This window comes from Homarus americanus, unplaced genomic scaffold, assembly GCF_018991925.1.
Source record: "Homarus americanus isolate GMGI-L3 unplaced genomic scaffold, GMGI_Hamer_2.0 scaffold48016, whole genome shotgun sequence".
NCBI lineage: Eukaryota > Metazoa > Arthropoda > Malacostraca > Decapoda > Nephropidae > Homarus > Homarus americanus.
Window position 1 is genome coordinate 2528206 of NW_024755055.1, and position 19793 is coordinate 2547998.

At 44.6% G+C, this 19793-nt stretch overlaps 1 protein-coding gene across 4 annotated transcripts; it reads right to left on the reverse strand.

Annotated features, from left to right (window-relative positions):
- Positions 1 to 1683: 1683 nt before the first annotated feature.
- Positions 1684 to 14632, reverse strand: LOC121856246. Of its 4 annotated transcripts, none has more exons than XR_006086940.1 (7): positions 13330 to 14632; positions 10641 to 10768; positions 9793 to 10257; positions 9425 to 9589; positions 8100 to 9299; positions 7840 to 7967; positions 1684 to 2733 (listed from the first exon to the last, which is right to left on the reverse strand). XR_006086940.1 is itself a non-coding variant. In XM_042351625.1 (4 exons), the coding sequence occupies exons 2-4, from the start codon at positions 3230 to 3232 to the stop codon at positions 2060 to 2062; spliced, it is 384 nt and encodes a 127-aa protein (XP_042207559.1). In that variant the 5' UTR covers position 3233; positions 3366 to 5235; the 3' UTR covers positions 1684 to 2059. The 4 variants fall into 4 exon arrangements, 1 of the variants encoding a protein (XP_042207559.1); XR_006086939.1 differs by lacking the exon at positions 13330 to 14632 and adding an exon at positions 10901 to 11653; XR_006086941.1 differs by lacking the exons at positions 7840 to 7967; positions 13330 to 14632 and adding an exon at positions 10901 to 11657 and having other exon boundaries at positions 1684 to 3233.
- Between the last annotated feature and the right edge of the window lie 5161 nt (positions 14633 to 19793).

Below are 19793 nucleotides of genomic sequence, written 5' to 3' on the forward strand. Positions count from 1 at the left end.
ATTATTCAACACCTTACCTTACCTTTCCTTTCCTTTACTTTACTTTACAAACAATCTTATTACATTAACTAGACGGTCCATCCCTCGTGACAATCTTCAGGAGTGAAGTGCTTCCCCATCTGGTCCCCGAGATATGCTAGGAACTGTCAGTTGGTTGAAAATGTTCAAAGGAGGGCCACCAAACTGGTGCCTGCACTTCGGCACCTCAGCTACCCTGAGAGATTGGAGCGCCTGAACTTGCCTAGCTTATATTATAGACGGGCAAGGGGGGCCTAGTTAAGGTTTATAAGCATCTCAGGGGGCACTACTCAGTTGAGTGTCCTTACTTGGAGCTGGCAGACGCTCGCCCCACAAGGGGTCACAACTCAAGATTGAAGAAGCCGCAAGTCCAGAAAACCGTGAGGGCAAACTTTTTCGGAGTGAGGGTTGTATACTCTTGGAACAATCTACCAGAGTGTTGTGACGGCACCGAGTGTGAGCTCTTTCAAGAGAAGACTTAACCAACACTGGAGCGGGTTCAGGTACATTCAGGAACCGGTGCATGCCCAGTATTTGCCAACAGTGCGTGACAGAGACGTGACCGATCGCCCAAGCGGCTAACAAGCCGATCAGTGGCGAAGAAAATAAAAAAAAATAAAAGAAAACTAATCGAAATATCAACAATGCATTTCAATTAGATTTCAACACCTTTACTTTACTTTACTTTACTAACAATCCTATTACATTAACTAATCTCACATTTTCACACATTACCTTCTTCTTCTGATGCCTCAATCACTTGTCGTCGTCATCATCGTCGTCGTCGTCGTCGTCGTCGTCCTCCTCCTCCTCCTCCTCCTCCACCACCACCTTATGTGTGTTTCTACTTCACACATCATCTCCCACTCAAAATGCACATCAGGCCATAAAGGAAACACAAAGTTCAACTCAAATACATATATTCTATACACATAGCAATATAATACAGTACAGTATATCAATTTCTGCTCCAAACATCATCTTAATGACTATACAGTACATTCACGGGACGTCTTCTCGGCTCCATACGCCCATCACAGGGACGACGGCTATACGTTCAAAGTACCATCTTCTCCTCAGCTACACGTTCAAAGGACATCTTCTTCTCAGCTCCATACACCCCAGTCCCAGGGACGACAGCTATACGTTCACGGGACGTCTTCTCGGCTCCATACATCCATCACAGGGACGACGGCTACACGTTCACCGGACATCTTCTTCGAGGCTCCATACACCCCGGTCACAGAGACGACAGCTATACATTCAAAAGACATTGTAGGGGTATCGAGATATTAATGTAGTCTAGCACTCAGGATGGAAGTAAACTCTAATGTGGTTTTCTTGTATAATATATAAGTTATATGAGAGACAGTCTGGTACTGGAGATGTCGTCTGGTGAGGGGCTGCTCGGTAGAAGACGTTCGGTGAGTAGCGTGTTGTAGAAGGTAGATGTACAGGAGCTTCGTTAGAGAACATGTTGCCGGCCTCCTGATTCAATGAATGCTAAACAGCTAGGAGCTTGCTGGAGGAGATGTTGCTTGTTCAGGAAAATGGGCAAAATCACAGTTGGTTGGTGAGGAAGCTCAGAAGGACAGCTGGTGGCTCGCCATGCTCGCTGGCGGGAGCAAGGACCGTCAGGCAGGCGAGGAGATGCGAGGGAGCCAGGCAGCGGCGGAAGAGGTGTTGCTTGTTCGAGAACATTGGTCAGACTGAATCTCAAAGGAGAGACAGAGCTTATATATCCAGCAGCCTCTATGAGTCGTGTTGGGAAAACCCAAGAAGTCGCCGACCTTTTGGCTCGGTTGCTAGGATACGGCGGGCATTGGAATGCGGATACACTTGGTTGCTAGGGAAAACGGTAGCAGGTGATGTGAAGCTACGCAGTTTGTAAGGGAGACGTCCACTACAATGTCTTCTCCTCGGCTACACGTTCAAAGGACATCTTCTTGTCCGCTCCATACACCCGTCACAGGGACGACAGCTACACGCTCACGGGACATCTTCTTCAAGGCTCCGTACACCCCAGTCAAAGGGACGACTGCTATGGACGTCTTCTCCGCCCCAATCGCAGACCCGACGTATTCTCGGCACCGTACACCCCGGGGACAGCAGCTGTGCATTCAAACGACATCTTCTCAGTACGCCGGTCGCGTCTACGCGTCGTCCTCGACGGCGAGTTAGCCCCCTTCCTTCGATCTGAAAAAGATAAAACATTTAACAATTTCCAATTTTTGCACTCTCCCACTAAGGATGAACGTCACAATGGCCTCTTCCATCAAATATATTACCCATGCTGCAGAGTAGCCCCGTACCGCTTCTTCCCGAGTCGATGGCACTCCTTCTCGAAACTTCACCACTGGGATCTGTTCTTCGCCCCCTTCTGGGTGACGCCACACAACTCCCCCTCTGCACAATAATTCGTGACACATTACCCTCTTCGACTCGGGAACGACGACCGGTACCTGAGGATCAAAACGACATACCCACACAGGTTATTATAAACAAACCACTCCTGCAAATGGATGGCCTTTAGTCGTCTTGGAAAATGCAAATCTCGTATCCATATGGTAAGTAATACCTACAATATCCTCGGACTTGCCGGCTCTCATCGCAGAGCCTTTCCCCGTCGTCGCCGACGCCCTCTCGTGCCCCCTGAATCGACGTGCTTCTGCTGGTCCGACTCCCGCACCTCTCTTGTCTACGGCCGATGCTCCGCTGAAAAACGGGGACGGAGTTCAAGAGGGGTTACAGCGTCCAATTCTTGCCCGTCGACTACACCTCCCTCTTCTCGAGAGTGCGTTGCCTACGACGGACCCGCCTTTACCTCGGCTAGACCCGTCTATGGAGAGCACGCCTCGGAAGAGGCGCGTCACCCGCTTCCCTCGGTCAAACTCGTCCGATCTGACTACGTACTCTACATTCACCGAGGCCAGTACCGATCATTACACAGCCTCGAGTGTGTAACAACAATACCAGCCTCCTACCAACAAACTTCACCACAACTGACCAATACTAAACAAATTACACTCTTCTAAAACATGCATTCCACTATAATAAACTCAATTCAAGTCATGGACGATTACTCAAGCAATCGTTAATACTACGTCGGCTCCTTCCCGTACGTTATACTTCCTCCAACGAAACGCGCCTCTCGTTTTCCGCCTCGGCTGCTCTGCCGTACCTCCGCCCTTTCTGCGACCCGGTTACGCCGCATCCTGAAAAACAACAACGACAACACATATTTCTCACTACAACTTTCTATAAACAATCATCCACAACACATATAAAAACATTACTCTATTTCATATCCATTCTTGGCTAACATTTAAAGTGACATTTCAACTTACCATTCCTTTTATCCTCATCGGCTGCTTCGTCACATCTCTCACTCCTTTTCCAAAATCTTCTTCCTCGGCTATTGTTGGTCCTCACACTCGGTGCCATCGCAACACTGCACTTTCTTCGGCTGTGGGACGAGCATCCGCCACCTTCAAATAACGACTGGCCCCTGCACGTGCTTATACACCTCTTCTACCTCCAGCAGTAGTAGTAGTAGTAGCCCTAGTCTCTACCACAAAACATAACTCCAAACATATTTTCAAACAACTAATCATAATCCACTTAGGCAATTCTCTATTACGGCAACTCTTGCACAAATGTCGTCCTACGCTCCGTGGCAACATCACTTACTTTTCACACGGCCCCAAGTATTACCTCAATTTACTCTCCCCTTGCCCATGTCAAGTCAAACCCACACACTTTTACCAACCCAAATGCAATCAATAGTCTCATAGCCCTCAACACACAATCCCTACCATAACTACACTATCAATCTAAAGGTCTCATACAAGCTTCCTACCTATTTCCCACGGACTCGTAACAACACATTTCATCCACAAAAAACTTCACCAACAACTCTTCCAATTTCACTATTACGTGACAAAATTTAACATCACCATATGACGAGTCGACGCGCTCCTCTCAACGAGTCGGCCATATTCCGCCACCACCAACATGAAAAAAAATAAAAAAACACATCAATGTTGCAAATACACTACTCTCCAAATTATTAAACAGTATAAATGCACATTCAATTACCCAGTCTTCCTCCAAGCACCACAATCCTTACACCAAAACTGGCTCCAAAATTCAGTCCAGGGTTAATCTCCCTCTCCAACACCAATCACTTCTTATGGACGCCAACAACTCCTCCTGTACGATATATACAAAACAATTAGTACAAACACAAAACTTACACATTATTAACAACAACCCAAGACGCTCTTCATTTTCATATCACTTCAACCGGTGTACATTACCTTTCAGGAGATGGTGCGCGGGCCGCATGGTTACAACACTTGGCTCCTTTCAAACACCAAAGGCTTCTCCGCCATCTCTGGATGGCTACCACACTTCCACTTGGTTAGTCTGCGCCATACAGGTAATAATAGCCTTTCTGCACTTGCCGCCACATCTCAAGCCTGAAAAGTAACAACTCCTTCACACAACCACCATATTACAACACCTTTACTTTCGCCTCCACACGTCCCTCCATCCTCGAAACTCTTCGGCCACTTCATCTTTCGACACCTCCTCAAACTGCAAATATAACTCATTTTACTACACACAACAAACTCTATATTCTTATTCATATACCAATTTCACAAAGAGGCAACTCGTGCACAAATGTGCTCCTACGCTCCATGGCAACCTCACTTACTTCTCAAACATCCCCAACTATGTATCTTTCCCCACCTCATTTTACTCACCCCTTACCGGTCTCAAATATAACGACCACTCTAATCTCTGACCAAGCAACGGTCCCTACCATCAATACAATATCAATGTATGCTTCCTAGCAATTTCCCCCACACATATTACCATGGGGTCGTAACAACACATTTCATCCACAAAAAGCTTCACCTACAACTATTCCAATAATACATAACAAAATTTAACATCACCGTATGACGAGTCGACACGATCCTCTCAACAAGTCGGCTATATTCCTCCGCCGCCGCCGCCACCAACATGAAAAAAAACATCAATGTTACAAATACTCCACTCTTCAAATTATTACACAGTATATATACACATTCAATTACCCAGTCTTCTTCCAGGCACTAAAATACTTACACCAAAGCTGCCTCCAAAATTCAGTTCAGCGTTAATCTCCCTCTCCATTATCCAACACCAACCACGTCTTATGGACAGCAACACCGCCTGTAAAATATATACAAAACAATTACGACAAACAAAAGTTACACAATACTACAGTAATACCAACCCTACCAACAACACAACTCCACCAAAAACCGGTGTACATTACCTTTCAGGAGATGGTGCACGGGCCGCATGGTTACAACACAGGCCTCCTATCCAACATCAAACGCTTCTCCCCCACCTCTGAAACTACCATACTTCCAATTGCTTCGTCTGCGCCATACAGGTAATAATAGCCTTTATGCACTTGCCGCCACATCTCCTCAAGCCTGAAAAGTAACAAGTCCTACACACAACCACCATATTACAACACCTTTACTTTCGCCTCCACACGTCCCACCATCCTCGAAACTCTTCGCCCACCTCATCTTTCGACACCGACTCAAAGTGCAAACATAACTCATTTTACTACGCACAACAAACTCTATATTCTTATTCATATACCAATTTCACAAAGAGGCAACTCGTGCACAAATGTGCTCCTACGCTCCAGGGCAACCTCACTTACTTTTCAAACATTCCCAACTATGTACCTTGCCCGTCTCAAATATAACCCCCACTCTAATCTCTGACCAAGCAACGGTCCCTACCATAATTACAATATTAATGTATACTGCTCATGAAATTAGTGGAAACGTCTATTCAACCTTCCTACCTATTTCCGCCACACTTGTTACCATGGAGTCGTAACAACACATTTCATCAACAAAAAGCTTCACCTAAAACTCTTCAAATTTCACTAATACATGACAAAATTCAACATCACCGTATGACGAGTCGACACGCTCCTCTCAACAAGTCGGCTATATTCCTCCGCCGCCGCCACCAACATGAAAAAAAACATCAATGTTACAAATACGCCACTCTTCAAATTATTACACAGTATATATACACATTCAATTACCCAGTCTTCTTCCAGGCACTAAAATACTTACACCAAAGCTCCCTCCAAAACTCAGTCCAGCGTTAATCTCCCTCTCCAACACCAACCACGTCTTATGGACGGCAACACCTCCTGTAAAATATATACAAAACAATTACTACAAACAAAACTTACTATCAATAACAAAGCTTACACAATATCACAGTAATAACAACCCTACCGACAAAACAAGTCCACTTTCAACAGGTGTACATTACCTTGCAGGAGATGGTGCACGGGCCGCATCGTTACAACACTGGCCTCCTTTCAAACATCAAACGCTTCTCCACCACCTCCAGATGACTACCCTACTTCCACTTGCTTAGTCTGCGCCATACAGGTAATAATAGCCTTTCTGCACTTGCCGCCACATCTCCTCAAGCCTGAAAAGTAACAAGTCCTTCACACAACCACCATATTACAACACATTTACTTTCGCGTCCCTACATTTTCATCAGCGACGAGGCAAACCTCACATTAGCGACAATATACACTACCGTGTCCACACCTTTACTCTACAACAACTTTCACTTTATGTTACTTCAAACCTATATGTCATAAACTCTCAACTACAAAATCAATACTTACCCACCAGTAATCCTCCAAACTCTTCGGCCACCTCATCTTTCCACACCTCCTCAAACTGCAAACATAACTTATTTTAGTATCACACAACAAACTCTATACCAATTTCACAAACAGGCAACTCTTGCACAAATGTGCTCCTACGCTCCGGTCGCGGCTACGCGTCGTCCTCGACGGCGAGTTAGCCCCCTTCCTTCGATCTGAAAAAGAGAAAACATTTAACAATTTCCAATTTTGCACTCTCCCACTAAGGATGAACGTCACAATGGCCTCTTCCGTCAAATATATTACCCGTGATGTGGAGTAACCCCGTGCCGCTTCTTCCCGAGTCGATGGCACTCCTTCTCGAGGCTTCGCCGCTGGAATCTATTCTTCGCCCACTTCTGGGTGATGCGACACAACCCCCCTCTGCACAATAATTCGTGACACATTACCCGCTTCTGCTCGGGAGTGACGACCGGTACCTGATGATCAAAACGACATACCCACACAGGTTATTATAAACAAACCGCTCCTGCAAATGGATGGGCTTTAGTCGTCTTGGAAAAGGCAAATCTCGTATCCATACGGTAAGTAATACCTACGATATCCTCGGACTTGCCGGCTCTCTTCGCAGAGCCTTTCCCCGTCGTCGCCGACGCCCTCTCGTGCCCCCTGCGTCGACGTGCTTCTGCTGGTCCGACTCCCACACCTCTCGTGTCTGCGGCCGATGCTCCGCTGAAAAACGGGGACGGAGTTCAAGAGGGGTTACGGCGTCCAATTCTTGCCCGTCGACGACGCCTCCCTCTTCTCGAGAGTGCGTTGCCTACGACGGACCCGCCTTTATCTCGGCTAGACCCGTCTACGGAGAGCGCGCCTCTTCCGAGGCGCGTCACCCGCTTCCCTCGGTCAAACTCGTCCGATCTAACTACATACTCTACATTCACCGAGGCCAGTACCGATCATTACACAGCCTCGAGTGTGTAACAACAATACCAGCCTCCTACCAACAAACTTCACCACAACTGATCAATACTAAACAAATTTCACCCTTCTAAAACATGCATTCCACCATAATAAACTCAATTCAAGTCACTTGGACAATTACTCACGCAATCGTTAATAGTACGTCGGCTCCTTCCCATACGTTATACTTCGTCCGACGAAACGCGCCTCTCGTTTTCCACCTCGGCTGCTCTGCCGTACCTCCGCCCTTTCTGCGACCAGGTTACGCCGCATCCTGAAAAAAAACAACAACAACACTTATTTCTCACTACAACTTTCTATAAACAATCATCCACAACACATATAAAAACATTACTCTATTTCATATCCATTCTTGACTAACATTTAAAGTGGCATTTCAACTTACCATTCCTTTTATCCTCATCGGCTGCTTCGTCACGTCTCTCACTCCTTTTCCAAAATCTTCTTCCTCGGCTCCTCCATTGTTGGTCCTCACACTCGGTGCAATCGCAACACTCTGCGCTTTCTTTAACTGTCGGACGAGCATCCGCCACCTTCAAATAACGACTGGCCCCCACACGTGCTTATACACCTCATCTACCTCCAACAGTAGTAGTAGTCCTAGTCTCTACCACAAAACATACCTGCAAACATATTTTCAAACAACAACTAATCTCAATCCACTTAGGCAATTCTCTATTACGGCAACTCTTGCACAAATGTCGTCCTACGCTCCGTGGCAAAATCACTTACTTTTCACACGGCCCCAAGTATTACCTCAATTTACTCTCCCCTTGCCCATGTCAAGTCAAAACCACACACTTTTCCCAACCCAAATGCAATCAATAGTCTCATAGCCCTCAATAAACAATCCCTACCATAACTACACTATCAATGTAAAGCTCTCATACAGACTTCCTACCCATTTTCCACAGACTCGTAACAACACATTTCATCCACAAAAAACTTCACCTACAACTCTTCCAATTTCACTAATACGTGACAAAATTTAACATCACCGTATGACGAGTCGACACACTCCTCTCAACGAGTCGCCCATATTCCGCCACCACCAACATAAAAAAAAAATCAATGTTGCAACCTCACTTATTTCTCAAACATCCCCAACTATGTACCTTTCCCCACCTCATTTTACTCACCCCTTACCCGTCTCAAATATAACCGCCACTCTAATCTCTGACCAAGCAACAGTCCCTACCATAATTACAATAGCAATGTATGCTTCCTACCCATTTCCGCCACACTTCTTACCATGGGATCTTAACAACACATTTCATCAACAACACCAAACTTCACCTACAACTCTTCCAATAATACGTAACAAAATTTAACATCACCGTATGACGAATCGACCCGACCTGCTCCTCTCAACAAGTCGGCCATATTCCGCCGCCACCAACATGAAAAAAAACATCAATGTTACAAATACTATACTCTTTAAATTATTACACAGTATAAATACACATTCAATTACAGAGTCTTCTTTCAGGCACTACAATACTTACACCAAAACTGCCTCCAAAACTCAGTCCAGCGTTAATCTCCATCTCCAACACCAACCACGTCTTATGGACGGCAACACCTCCTGTAAAATATATACAAAACAATTACTACAAACAAAACTTACTATCAATAACAAAGCTTACACAATATCACAGTAATAACAACCCTACCGACAAAACAAGTCCACTTTCAACAGGTGTACATTACCTTTTAAGAGATGGTGCATGGGCCGCATCGTTACAACACTGGCCTCCTTTCAAACATCAAACGCTTCTCCCCCACCTCTGGATGGCTACCATACTTCCAATTGCTTAGTCTGCACCATACAGGTAATAATAGCCTTTATGCACTTGCCACCACATCTCCTCAAGCCTGAAAAGTAACAAGTCCTTCACACAACCACCATATTACAACACGTTTACTTTCGCGTCCCTACATTTTCATCAACGACGAGGCAAACCTCACATTAGCGACAATATACACTACCGTGTCCACACCTTTACTCTACAACAACTTTCACTTTATGTTACTTCTAACCTATATGTCAAACTCTCAACTACAAAATCAATACTTACCCACCAGTAATCCTCCAAACTCTTCGGCCACCTCATCTTTCGACACCTCCTCAAACTGCAAACTGGAACTCCTTCTTCTCGAGGCTTCGCCACGGGTATCCGTTCTTCGCCCGCTTCTGGGGGACGCCACAAAACTCCCCCTCTGCACAATAATTCGTGTCGCATTACCCACTTCCGCTCGGGAGCGACGACCGGGTCCCTACGACCGGTACCTGAGGATCAAAACGACATACCCACACAGGTTATTATAAACAAACCGCTCCTGCAAATGGATGGCCTTTAGTCGTCTTGGAAAAGGCAAATCTCGTATCCATACAGTAAATAATACCTACGATATCCTCGGACTTGCCAGCTCTCTTCGCAGAACCTTTCCCCGTCGTCGCCGACGCCCTCTCGTGCCCGCTGCGTCGACGGGCTTCTGCCGGTCCGACTCCCGTGCCTCTCGTCTCTACGGCCGATGCTCCGCTGAAAAAAAGGGTGACAGAGTTCAAGAGGGGTTAGAGCGTCCAATTCTTGCCCGTCGACGACGCCTCCCTCTTATCGAGAGTGCGTCGCCTACGACAGACCCGCCTTTACCTCGGCTACACCCGTCCCCCTCCGTCACTTTCTACCCTCCGCCGCCGACTCTTCACCCGCTTCCCTCGGTCGAACTCGTCCCATCTGACTACGTACTCTACATTCACCGAGGCTAGTACCGATCATTACACAGCCTCGAGTGTGTAACAACAATACCAGCCTCCTACCAACAAACTTCACCACAACTGACCAATACTAAACAAATTACACTCTTCTAAAACATGCATTCCACTATTATAAACCCAATTCAAGTCACTTGGACAATTACTCACGCAATCGTTCGTACTACGTCGGCTCCTTCCCGTACGTTATACTTCGTCCGACGAAACGCGCCTCTCGTTTTCCGCCTCGGCTGCTCTGCCGTACCTCCGCCCTTTCTGCGACCCGGTTACGCCGCATCCTGAAAAAAAACAACAACAACACTTATTTCTCACTACAACTTTCTATAAACAATCATCCACAACACATATAAAAACATTACTCCATTTCATATCCATTCTTGACTAACATTAAAAATGGCATTTCAACTTACCATTCCTTTTATCCTCATTGGCTTCTTCGTCACGTCTCTCACTCCTTTTCCAAAATCTTCTTCCTCGGCTCCTCTATTGTTGGTCCTCACACTCTGCGCTTTCTTCGACTGTCGGACGAGCATCCGCCACCTTCAAATAACGACTGGCTCCCGCACGTGCTTATACACCTTATCTACCTCCAGCAGCAATAGTAGTAGTAGTCCAAGTCTCTACCACAAAACATACCTGCAAACATATTTTCAAACAACAACTAATCATAATCCACTTAGGCAATTCTCTATTACGGCAACTCTTGCATAAATGTCGTCCTACGCTCCGTGGCAACATCACTTACTTTTCACACGGCCCCAAGTATTACCTCAATTTACTCTACCCTTGCCCATGTCAAGTCAAAACCACACACTTTTCCCAAACCAAATGCAATCAATAGTCTCATAGCCCTCAACACACAATCCCTACCATAACTACACTATCAATGTAAAGCTCTCATACAGGCTTCCTACCCATTTTCCACGGACTCGTAACAACACATTTCATCCACAAAAAACTTCACCTACAACTATTCCAATTTCACTAATACGTGACAAAATTTAACATCACCGTATGACGAGTCGACACACTCCTCTCAACGAATCGCCCATATTCCGCCGCCACCAACATGAAAAAAAAAAACATCAATGTTACAAATACCATACTCTACAAATTATTACACAGTATATATACACATTCAATAACCCAGTCTTCTTTCAGGCACTACAATACTTACACCAAAGCTGCCTCCAAAACTCAGACCAGCGTTAATCTCCCTCTCCAACACCAACCACGTCTTATGGACGGCAACACCTCCTGTAAAATATATACAAAACAATTACTACAAACAAAACTTACTATCAATAACAAAGCTTACACAATATCACAGTAATAACAACCCTACCGACAAAACAAGTCCACCTTCAACCGGTGTACATTACCTTTCAGGAGATGGTGCATGGGCCGCATCGTTACAACACAGGCCTCCTTTCCAACATCAAACACTTCTCCCCCACCTCTGGATGGCTACCATACTTCCACTTGCTTAGTCTGCGCCATACAGGTAATAATAGCCTTTCTGCACTTGCCACCACATCTCCTCAAGCCTGAAAAGTAACAAGTCCTTCACACAACCACCATATTACAACACGTTTATTTTTGCGTCCCTACATTTTCATCAGCGACGAGGCAAACCTCACATTAGCGACAATATAGACTACCGTGTCCACACCTTTACTCTACAACAACTTTCACTTTATGTTACTTCAAACCTATATGTCATAAACTCTCAACTACAAAATTAATACTTACCCACCAGTAATCCTCCAAACTCTTCGGCCACCTCATCTTTCGACACCTCCTCAAACTGCAAACTGGCACTCCTTCTCGAGGCTTCGCCGCGGGGATCAGTTCTTCGCCCGCTTCTGGGGGACGCCACAAAACTCCCCCTCTGCACAATAATTCGTGTCGCATTACCCACTTCCGCTCGGGAGCGACGACCGGTACCCGAGGATCAAAACGACATACCCACACAGGTTATTATAAACAAACCGCTCCTGCAAATGGATGGCCTTTAGTCGTCTTGGAAAATGCAAATCTCGTATCCATACAGTAAGTAATACCTACGATATCCTCGGACTTGCCAGCTCTCTTCGCAGAGCCTTTCCCCGTCGTCGCCAACGCCCTCTCGTGCCCGCTGCGTCAACGTGCTTCTGCCGGTCCGACTCCCGTGCCTCTCGTCTCTACGGCCGATGCTCCGCTGAAAAAAAGGGTGACAGAGTTCAAGAGGGGTTAGAGCGTCCAATTCTTGCCCGTCGACGACGCCTCCCTCTTATCGAGAGTGCGTCGCCTACGACGGACCCGCCTTTACCTTGGCTACACCCGTCCCCCTCCGTCAGTTTCTACCCTCCGCCGCCGACTCTTCACCCGCTTCCCTCGGTCGAACTCGTCCCATCTGACTACGTACTCTACATTCACCGAGGCTAGTACCGATCATTACACAGCCTCGAGTGTGTAACAACAATACCACCTCCTACCAACAAACTTCACCACAACTGACCAATACTAAACAAATTACACTCTTCTAAAACATGCATTCCACTATTATAAACTCAATTCAAGTTACTTGGACAATTACTCACGCAATCGTTCGTACTACATCGGCTCCTTCCCGTACGTTATACTTCGTCCGACGAAACGCGCCTCTCGTTTTCCGCCTCGGCTGCTCTGCCGTACCTCCGCCCTTTCAGCGACCCGGTTACGCCGCATCCTGAAAAACAACAACAACACTTATTTCTCACTACAACTTTCTATAAACAATCATCCACAACACATATAAAAACATTACTTTATTTCATATCCATTCTTGACAAACATTTAAAGTGGCATTTCAACTTACCATTCCTTTTATCCTCATCGGCTGCTTCGTCACGTCTCTCACTCCTTTTCCAAAATCTTCTTCCTCGGCTCCTCCATTGTTGGTCCTCACACTCGGTGCAATCACAACACTGCGCTTTCTTCGACTGTCGGACGAGCATCCGCCACCTTCAAATAACGACTGGACCCCGCACGTGCTTATACACCTTATCTACCTCCAGCAGTAGTAGTAGTAGTAGTCCTAGTCCCTACCACAAAACATACCTGCAAACATATTTTCAGACAAAAACTAGTCATAATCCACTTAGGCAATTCTCTATTACGGCAACTCTTGCACAAATGTCGTCCTACGCTCCGTGGCAACATCACTTACTTTTCACACGGCCCCAAGTATTACCTCAATTTACTCTCCCCTTGCCCATGTCAAGTCAAAACCACACACTTTTGCCAACCCAAATGCAATCAATAGTCTCATAGCCCTCAACACACAATCCCTACCATAACTACGCTATCAATGTAAACCTCTCATACAGACTTCCTACCTATTTCCCACGGACTCGTAACAACACATTTCATCGACAAAAACTTCACCTACAACTCTTCCAATTTCACTAATACGTGACAAAATTTAACATCACCGTATGACGAGTCGACGCGCTCCTCTCAACGAGTCGGCCATATTCCGCCACCACCACCATGAAAAAACAAAAAAAACACATCAATGTTGCAAATACTCTACTCTTCAAATTATTACACAATATAAATGCAATTTCAATTACCCAGTCTTCCTCCACGCACCACAATACTTACACCAAAACTGGCTCCAAAATTCAGTCCAGCGTTAATCTCCCTCTCCACCACCAATCACATCTTATGGACGCCAACAACTCCTCCTGTACGATATATACAAAACAATTATTACAAACACAAAACTTACACGTTATTAACAACAACCCAAGACGCTCTTCATTTTCATATCACTTCCACCACCGTACATTACCGACAACGAGATACTGCACAAGGCGCCTCGCGATGGCTACCACACTTCCACTTGCTTAGTCTGCACCATACAGGTAATAATAGCCTTTCTGCACTTGCCGCCACATCTCAAGCCTGAAAAATAACAACTCCTTCACACAACCACCATATTACAACACGTTTACTTTCGCCTCCACACGTCCCTCCATCCTCAAAACTCTTCGGCCACCTCATCTTTCGACACCTCCTCAAACTGCAAACATAACTCATTTTACTACACACAACAAACTCTATCTTCTTATTCATATACCAATTTCACAAAGTGGCAACTCTTGCACAAATGTGCTCCTACGCTCCATGGCAACCTCACTTACTTCTCAAACATCCCAACTATGTACCTTTCCCCACCTCATTTTACTCACCCCTTACCCGTCTCAAATATAACGACCACTCTAATCTCTGACCAAGCAACGGTCCCTACCATCAATACAATATCAATGTATGCTTCCTACCTATTTCCCCCACACATGTTACCATGGGGTCGTAACAACACATTTCATCCACAAAAAGCTTCACCTACAACTATTCCAATAATACATAACAAAATTTAACATCACCGTATGACGTGTCGACACGATCCTCTCAACAAGTCGGCTATATTCCTCCGCCGCCGCCACCAACATGAAAAAAAACATCAATGTTACAAATACTCCACTCTTCAAATTATTACACAGTATATATACACATTCAATTACCCAGTCTTCTTCCAGGCACTAAAATACTTACACCAAAGCTGCCTCCAAAACTCAGTCCAGCGTTAATCTCCCTCTCCAACACCAACCACGTCTTATGGACGGCAACACCTCCTGTAAAATATATACAAAACAATTACTACAAACAAAACTTAATATCAATAACAAAACTTACACAATGCCACAGTAATAACAACCCTACCGACAACACAAGTCCACCTTCAACCGGTGTACATTACCTTGCAGGAGATGGTGCACGGGCCGCATCGTTACAACACTGGCCTCCTTTCAAACATCAAACGCTTCTCCCCCACCTCTGGATGGCTACCATACTTCCACTTGCTTAGTCTGCGCCATACAGGTAATAATAGCCTTTCTGCACTTGCCGCCACATCTCCTCAAGCCTGAAAAGTAACAAGTCCTTCACACAACCACCATATTACAACACGTTTTCTTTCGCGTCCCTACATTTTCATCAGCGACGAGGCAAACCTCACATTAGTTACAATATAGACTACCGTGTCCACACCTTTACTCTACAACAACTTTCACTTTATGGTACTTCCAACCTGTATGTCATAAACTCTCAACTACAAAATCAGTACTTACCCACCAGTAATCCTCCAAACTCTTCGGCCACCTCATCTTTCGACACCTCCTCAAACTGCAAACATAACTTATTTTTATATCACAACAAACTCTATACCAATTTCACAAACAGGCAACTCTTGCACAAATGTGCTCCTACGCTCCATGTCAACCTCACTTACTTTTCAAACATTCCCAACTATATACCTTGCCCGTCTCAAATATAACCCCCACTCTAATCTCTGACCAAGCAACGGTCCCTACCATAATTACAATATTAATGTATACTGCTCATGAAATTAGTGGAAACGTCTCATACAAGCTTCCTACTTATTTCCGCCACACTTGTTACCATGGAGTCGTAACAACACATTTCATCAACAAAAAGCTTCACCTAAAACTCTTCAAATTTCACTAATACATGACAAAATTCAACATCACCGTATGACGAGTCGACACGCTCCTCTCAACAAGTCGCCCATATTCCGCCGCCGCCACCAACATGAAAAAAAACATCAATGTTACAAATACTCCACTCTTCAAATTATTACACAGTATATATACACATTCAATTACCCAATGTTCTTCCAGGCACTAAAATACTTACACCAAAGCCGCCTCCAAAACTCAGTCCAGCGTTAATGTCCCTCTCCAACACCAACCACGTCTTATGGACGGCAACACCTCCTATAAAATATATACAAAACAATTACTACAAACAAAACTTAATATCAATTACAAAGCTTACACAATACCACAGTAATAACAACCCTACCGACAACACAAGTCCACCTTCAACCGGTGTACATTACCTTGCAGGAGATGGTGCACGGGCCGCATCGTTACAACACTGGCCTCCTTTCAAACATCAAACGCTTCTCCCCCACCTCTGGATGACTACCCTACTTCCACTTGCTTAGTCTGCGCCATACAGGTAATAATAGCCTTTCTGCACTTGCCGCCACATCTCCTCAAGCCTGAAAAGTAACAAGTCCTACACACAACCACCATATTACAACACGTTTACTTTCGCGTCCCTACATTTTCATCAGCGACGAGGCAAACCTCACATTAGTTACAATATAGACTACCGTGTCCACACCTTTACTCTACAACAAATTTCACTTTATGTTACTTCAAACCTGTATGTCATAAACTCTCAACTACAAAATCAATACTTACCCACCAATAATCCTCGAAACTCTTCGGCCACCTCATCTTTCCACACCTCCTCAAACTGCAAACATAACTTATTTTAACATCACAACAAACTCTATACCAATTTCACAAACAGGCAACTCTTGCACAAATGTGCTCCTACACTCCATGGCAACCTCACTTACTTTTCAAACATTCCCAACTATATACCTTGCCCATCTCAAATATAACCCCCACTCTAATCTCTGACCAAGCAACGGTCCCTACCATAATTACAATATCAATGTATACTGCTCCTGAAATTAGTGGAAACGTCTCATACAAGCTTCCTACTTATTTCCGCCACACTTGTTACCATGGAGTCGTAACAACACATTTCATCAACAAAAAGCTTCACCTACAACTCTTCCAACAATACATAACAAAATTTAACATCACCGTATGACGAGTCGACACGCTCCTCTCAACAAGTCGGCCATATTCCGCCGCCACCAACATGAAAAAAACAAAAACATCAATGTTACAAATACTCCACTCTTCAAATTATTACACAGTATATATACACATTCAATGACCAAGTCTCCTTCCAGGCACTAAAATACTTACACCAAAACTGGCTCCAAAATTCAGTCCAGCGTTAATGTCCCTCTCCAACACCAACCACGTCTTATGGACGGCAACACCTCCTATAAAATATATACAAAACAATTACTACAAACAAAACTTACTATCAATTACAAAGCTTACACAATACCACAGTAATAACAACCCTACCGACAAAACAAGTCCACCTTCAACCGGTGTACATTACCTTGCAGGAGATGGTGCACGGGCCGCATCGTTACAACACTGGCCTCCTTTCAAACATCAAACGCTTCTCCCCCACCTCTGGATGGCTACCATACTTCCACTTGCTTAATCAACACAGTCTACTGCACTTCCCAACACGTCTCCACCCCATCCGCAAGCCTGAAAAATAACAAATCCTACACACAACAACATGCTTATTTTCGCTTCAACCTCTCTATTAAGGTGCGTCCACACGTGTCAATTCTATTACCGGCTCTGCTCGAATGCCATACATCGACCTTTCCTCACATTAACAACAAAATATACACGTGTGTCCACAACTCAAATTTTATATTACTTCAAAACTATTTCATAAAATTTCAACACTTACCCACAGGTAGTGCTCTAATCCACCTACACTCTTTGGCCACCTCCTCCACCTGCAAAGAAAAAATCATCAAACATTAACACCTTTCAGTCACTTTACTGTCAACACAAGTCGACATTTTACTCCACCATTTCTCATTACCACTTTTTAGGGGCAAGGGGATGTGGCACCCCTCCCTTAATCCTGAGCAACGTGAAGCGCCTACACCGCCCAACTAGGCACCATGCCAACTTCACGCTTGCCTTTATGTCTCATTAGTCAAGTGACCACAAACCTCAAGGGCCATGGGATTTTCGGGTCGAGGGCATACAACCCCAAAGACTTTCTGACCAACTTACTGGAACCTCCAACAACTTGCCCCCAATACGAATTCGCAACTTTCGATTTACAACAGGTATCTACTTTACCACTACGTCAACAGGGACGTCTAGGAAGTGTGTCCAAACCACTTTCCACCGGCCCGGGTTTCCAATCCGTCACGTCTCGCTTGCGAGACGAGACCGGTACCGCTGGCACACCCCCGCTTGGTCCAATGTGCAAATCTATTACAAATAGACTAGTCACTCCTTCCATTTTTAACGCCGCCATATTGCGTCCGTCCACCGCCACACACCAACCTGCAAAAAAACCACTCGTTACCCTCTACTTTCAAATAAACTCAATTTATCTATAACCATTTACATTTCCTTTTAATGTACACCCGAGGCAGACAACGTCTCAAACTACAATTTAAACTTAACATGACCAAACTCGAGCCACAAACTAACTTCAACACAATGCTTCATTTAACTTTCAAGTACTCTACGGCAACAAATCATTTTAAAATTTCATAACATTTATTTTAGAAACTATCAAATAACAATGTCACTTACCCATCAGTATTCCCCTAGTCTACCTCAAAGTAATAACATTACCTGCTCCTTCCACCTCCAACAACAACCTGAAAACAAAACAATTATTATAACCCGACATTTAAACAATTATCAATACAAATATATTAGCCATGAACCACTTATCAATTTTCATATTATACCTACGAGCTGGACCTTAACTTTAGTCAAATACAATTACAGTAACAGCAACACCTTCCATTTTAAATACCGAATTCACGCTCCACCTCAAACCTTCTGCCACGTTTTCTTCTTTATTCCACAATATAAGCCATTAGTCTTCCGTACACACACCTACCACCTGCAATAAAACTCGGTAAATTTCACTTTGTCAAAACCCAACATCAAATTACAATTATTTCACACGCCATATTAAACAAATCATTTACTCCAACAGTACTTACGACTCAACCTGCAAACTTACTTACATTTCAAAGTGCCAATTCAAAACTGCTGAAACCAAACCATATACACAACACAAATAGTCAACCTCTAATCAGCCTAACAATGTCCAAAAATTAACTTAACCCTAACGGCCACCTCACCTAGCCTAGCCTATATCTACGACAACTTCATATTCCCGTAAACACAACCTTAAGTGTAGTACCATTATATAACCTCCAGTATATAACAGCACAAACACAACACCAGTCACAAATTTCCCTCGCCTCACCTCTACCTAAACTCTAACTCTGGGTCTACCTCGGTGCCGGTCACACCCACGGTCCGTCATCCACTCCGCTGCAAAAATCAACCTATTCCCGCGCTAGTTCGCTCCAACTTAACGCTCCTGCGGCACTCCTCTACAGCTTCCTCCTTGCGGTTGGTGTAATCTGAAAATAAACATCCACTACAATTTCATACCAACAACTAGTCATTAATACATTTTTCTGTTTTTTTTTCACTTCTCACGACTATAAATAACAAGACATCTCTTATTACA

What these genes read in the sequence shown, in the direction of transcription:
- LOC121856246 (XM_042351625.1), bottom strand. Translation starts at nt 3,232, where the DNA reads ATGCGGCGTAACCGGGTCGCAGAAAGGGCGGAGGTACGGCAGAGCAGC. An exon ending in TTCGTTGGAGGAAGTATAAC is followed by an intron (nt 2,734 to 3,140) that starts GTACGGGAAGGA and finishes CCCGTTTTTCAG; the next exon opens with CGGAGCATCGGCCGTAGACA. An exon ending in CAAGTCCGAGGATATTGTAG is followed by an intron (nt 2,215 to 2,596) that starts GTATTACTTACC and finishes TATCTTTTTCAG; the next exon opens with ATCGAAGGAAGGGGGCTAAC.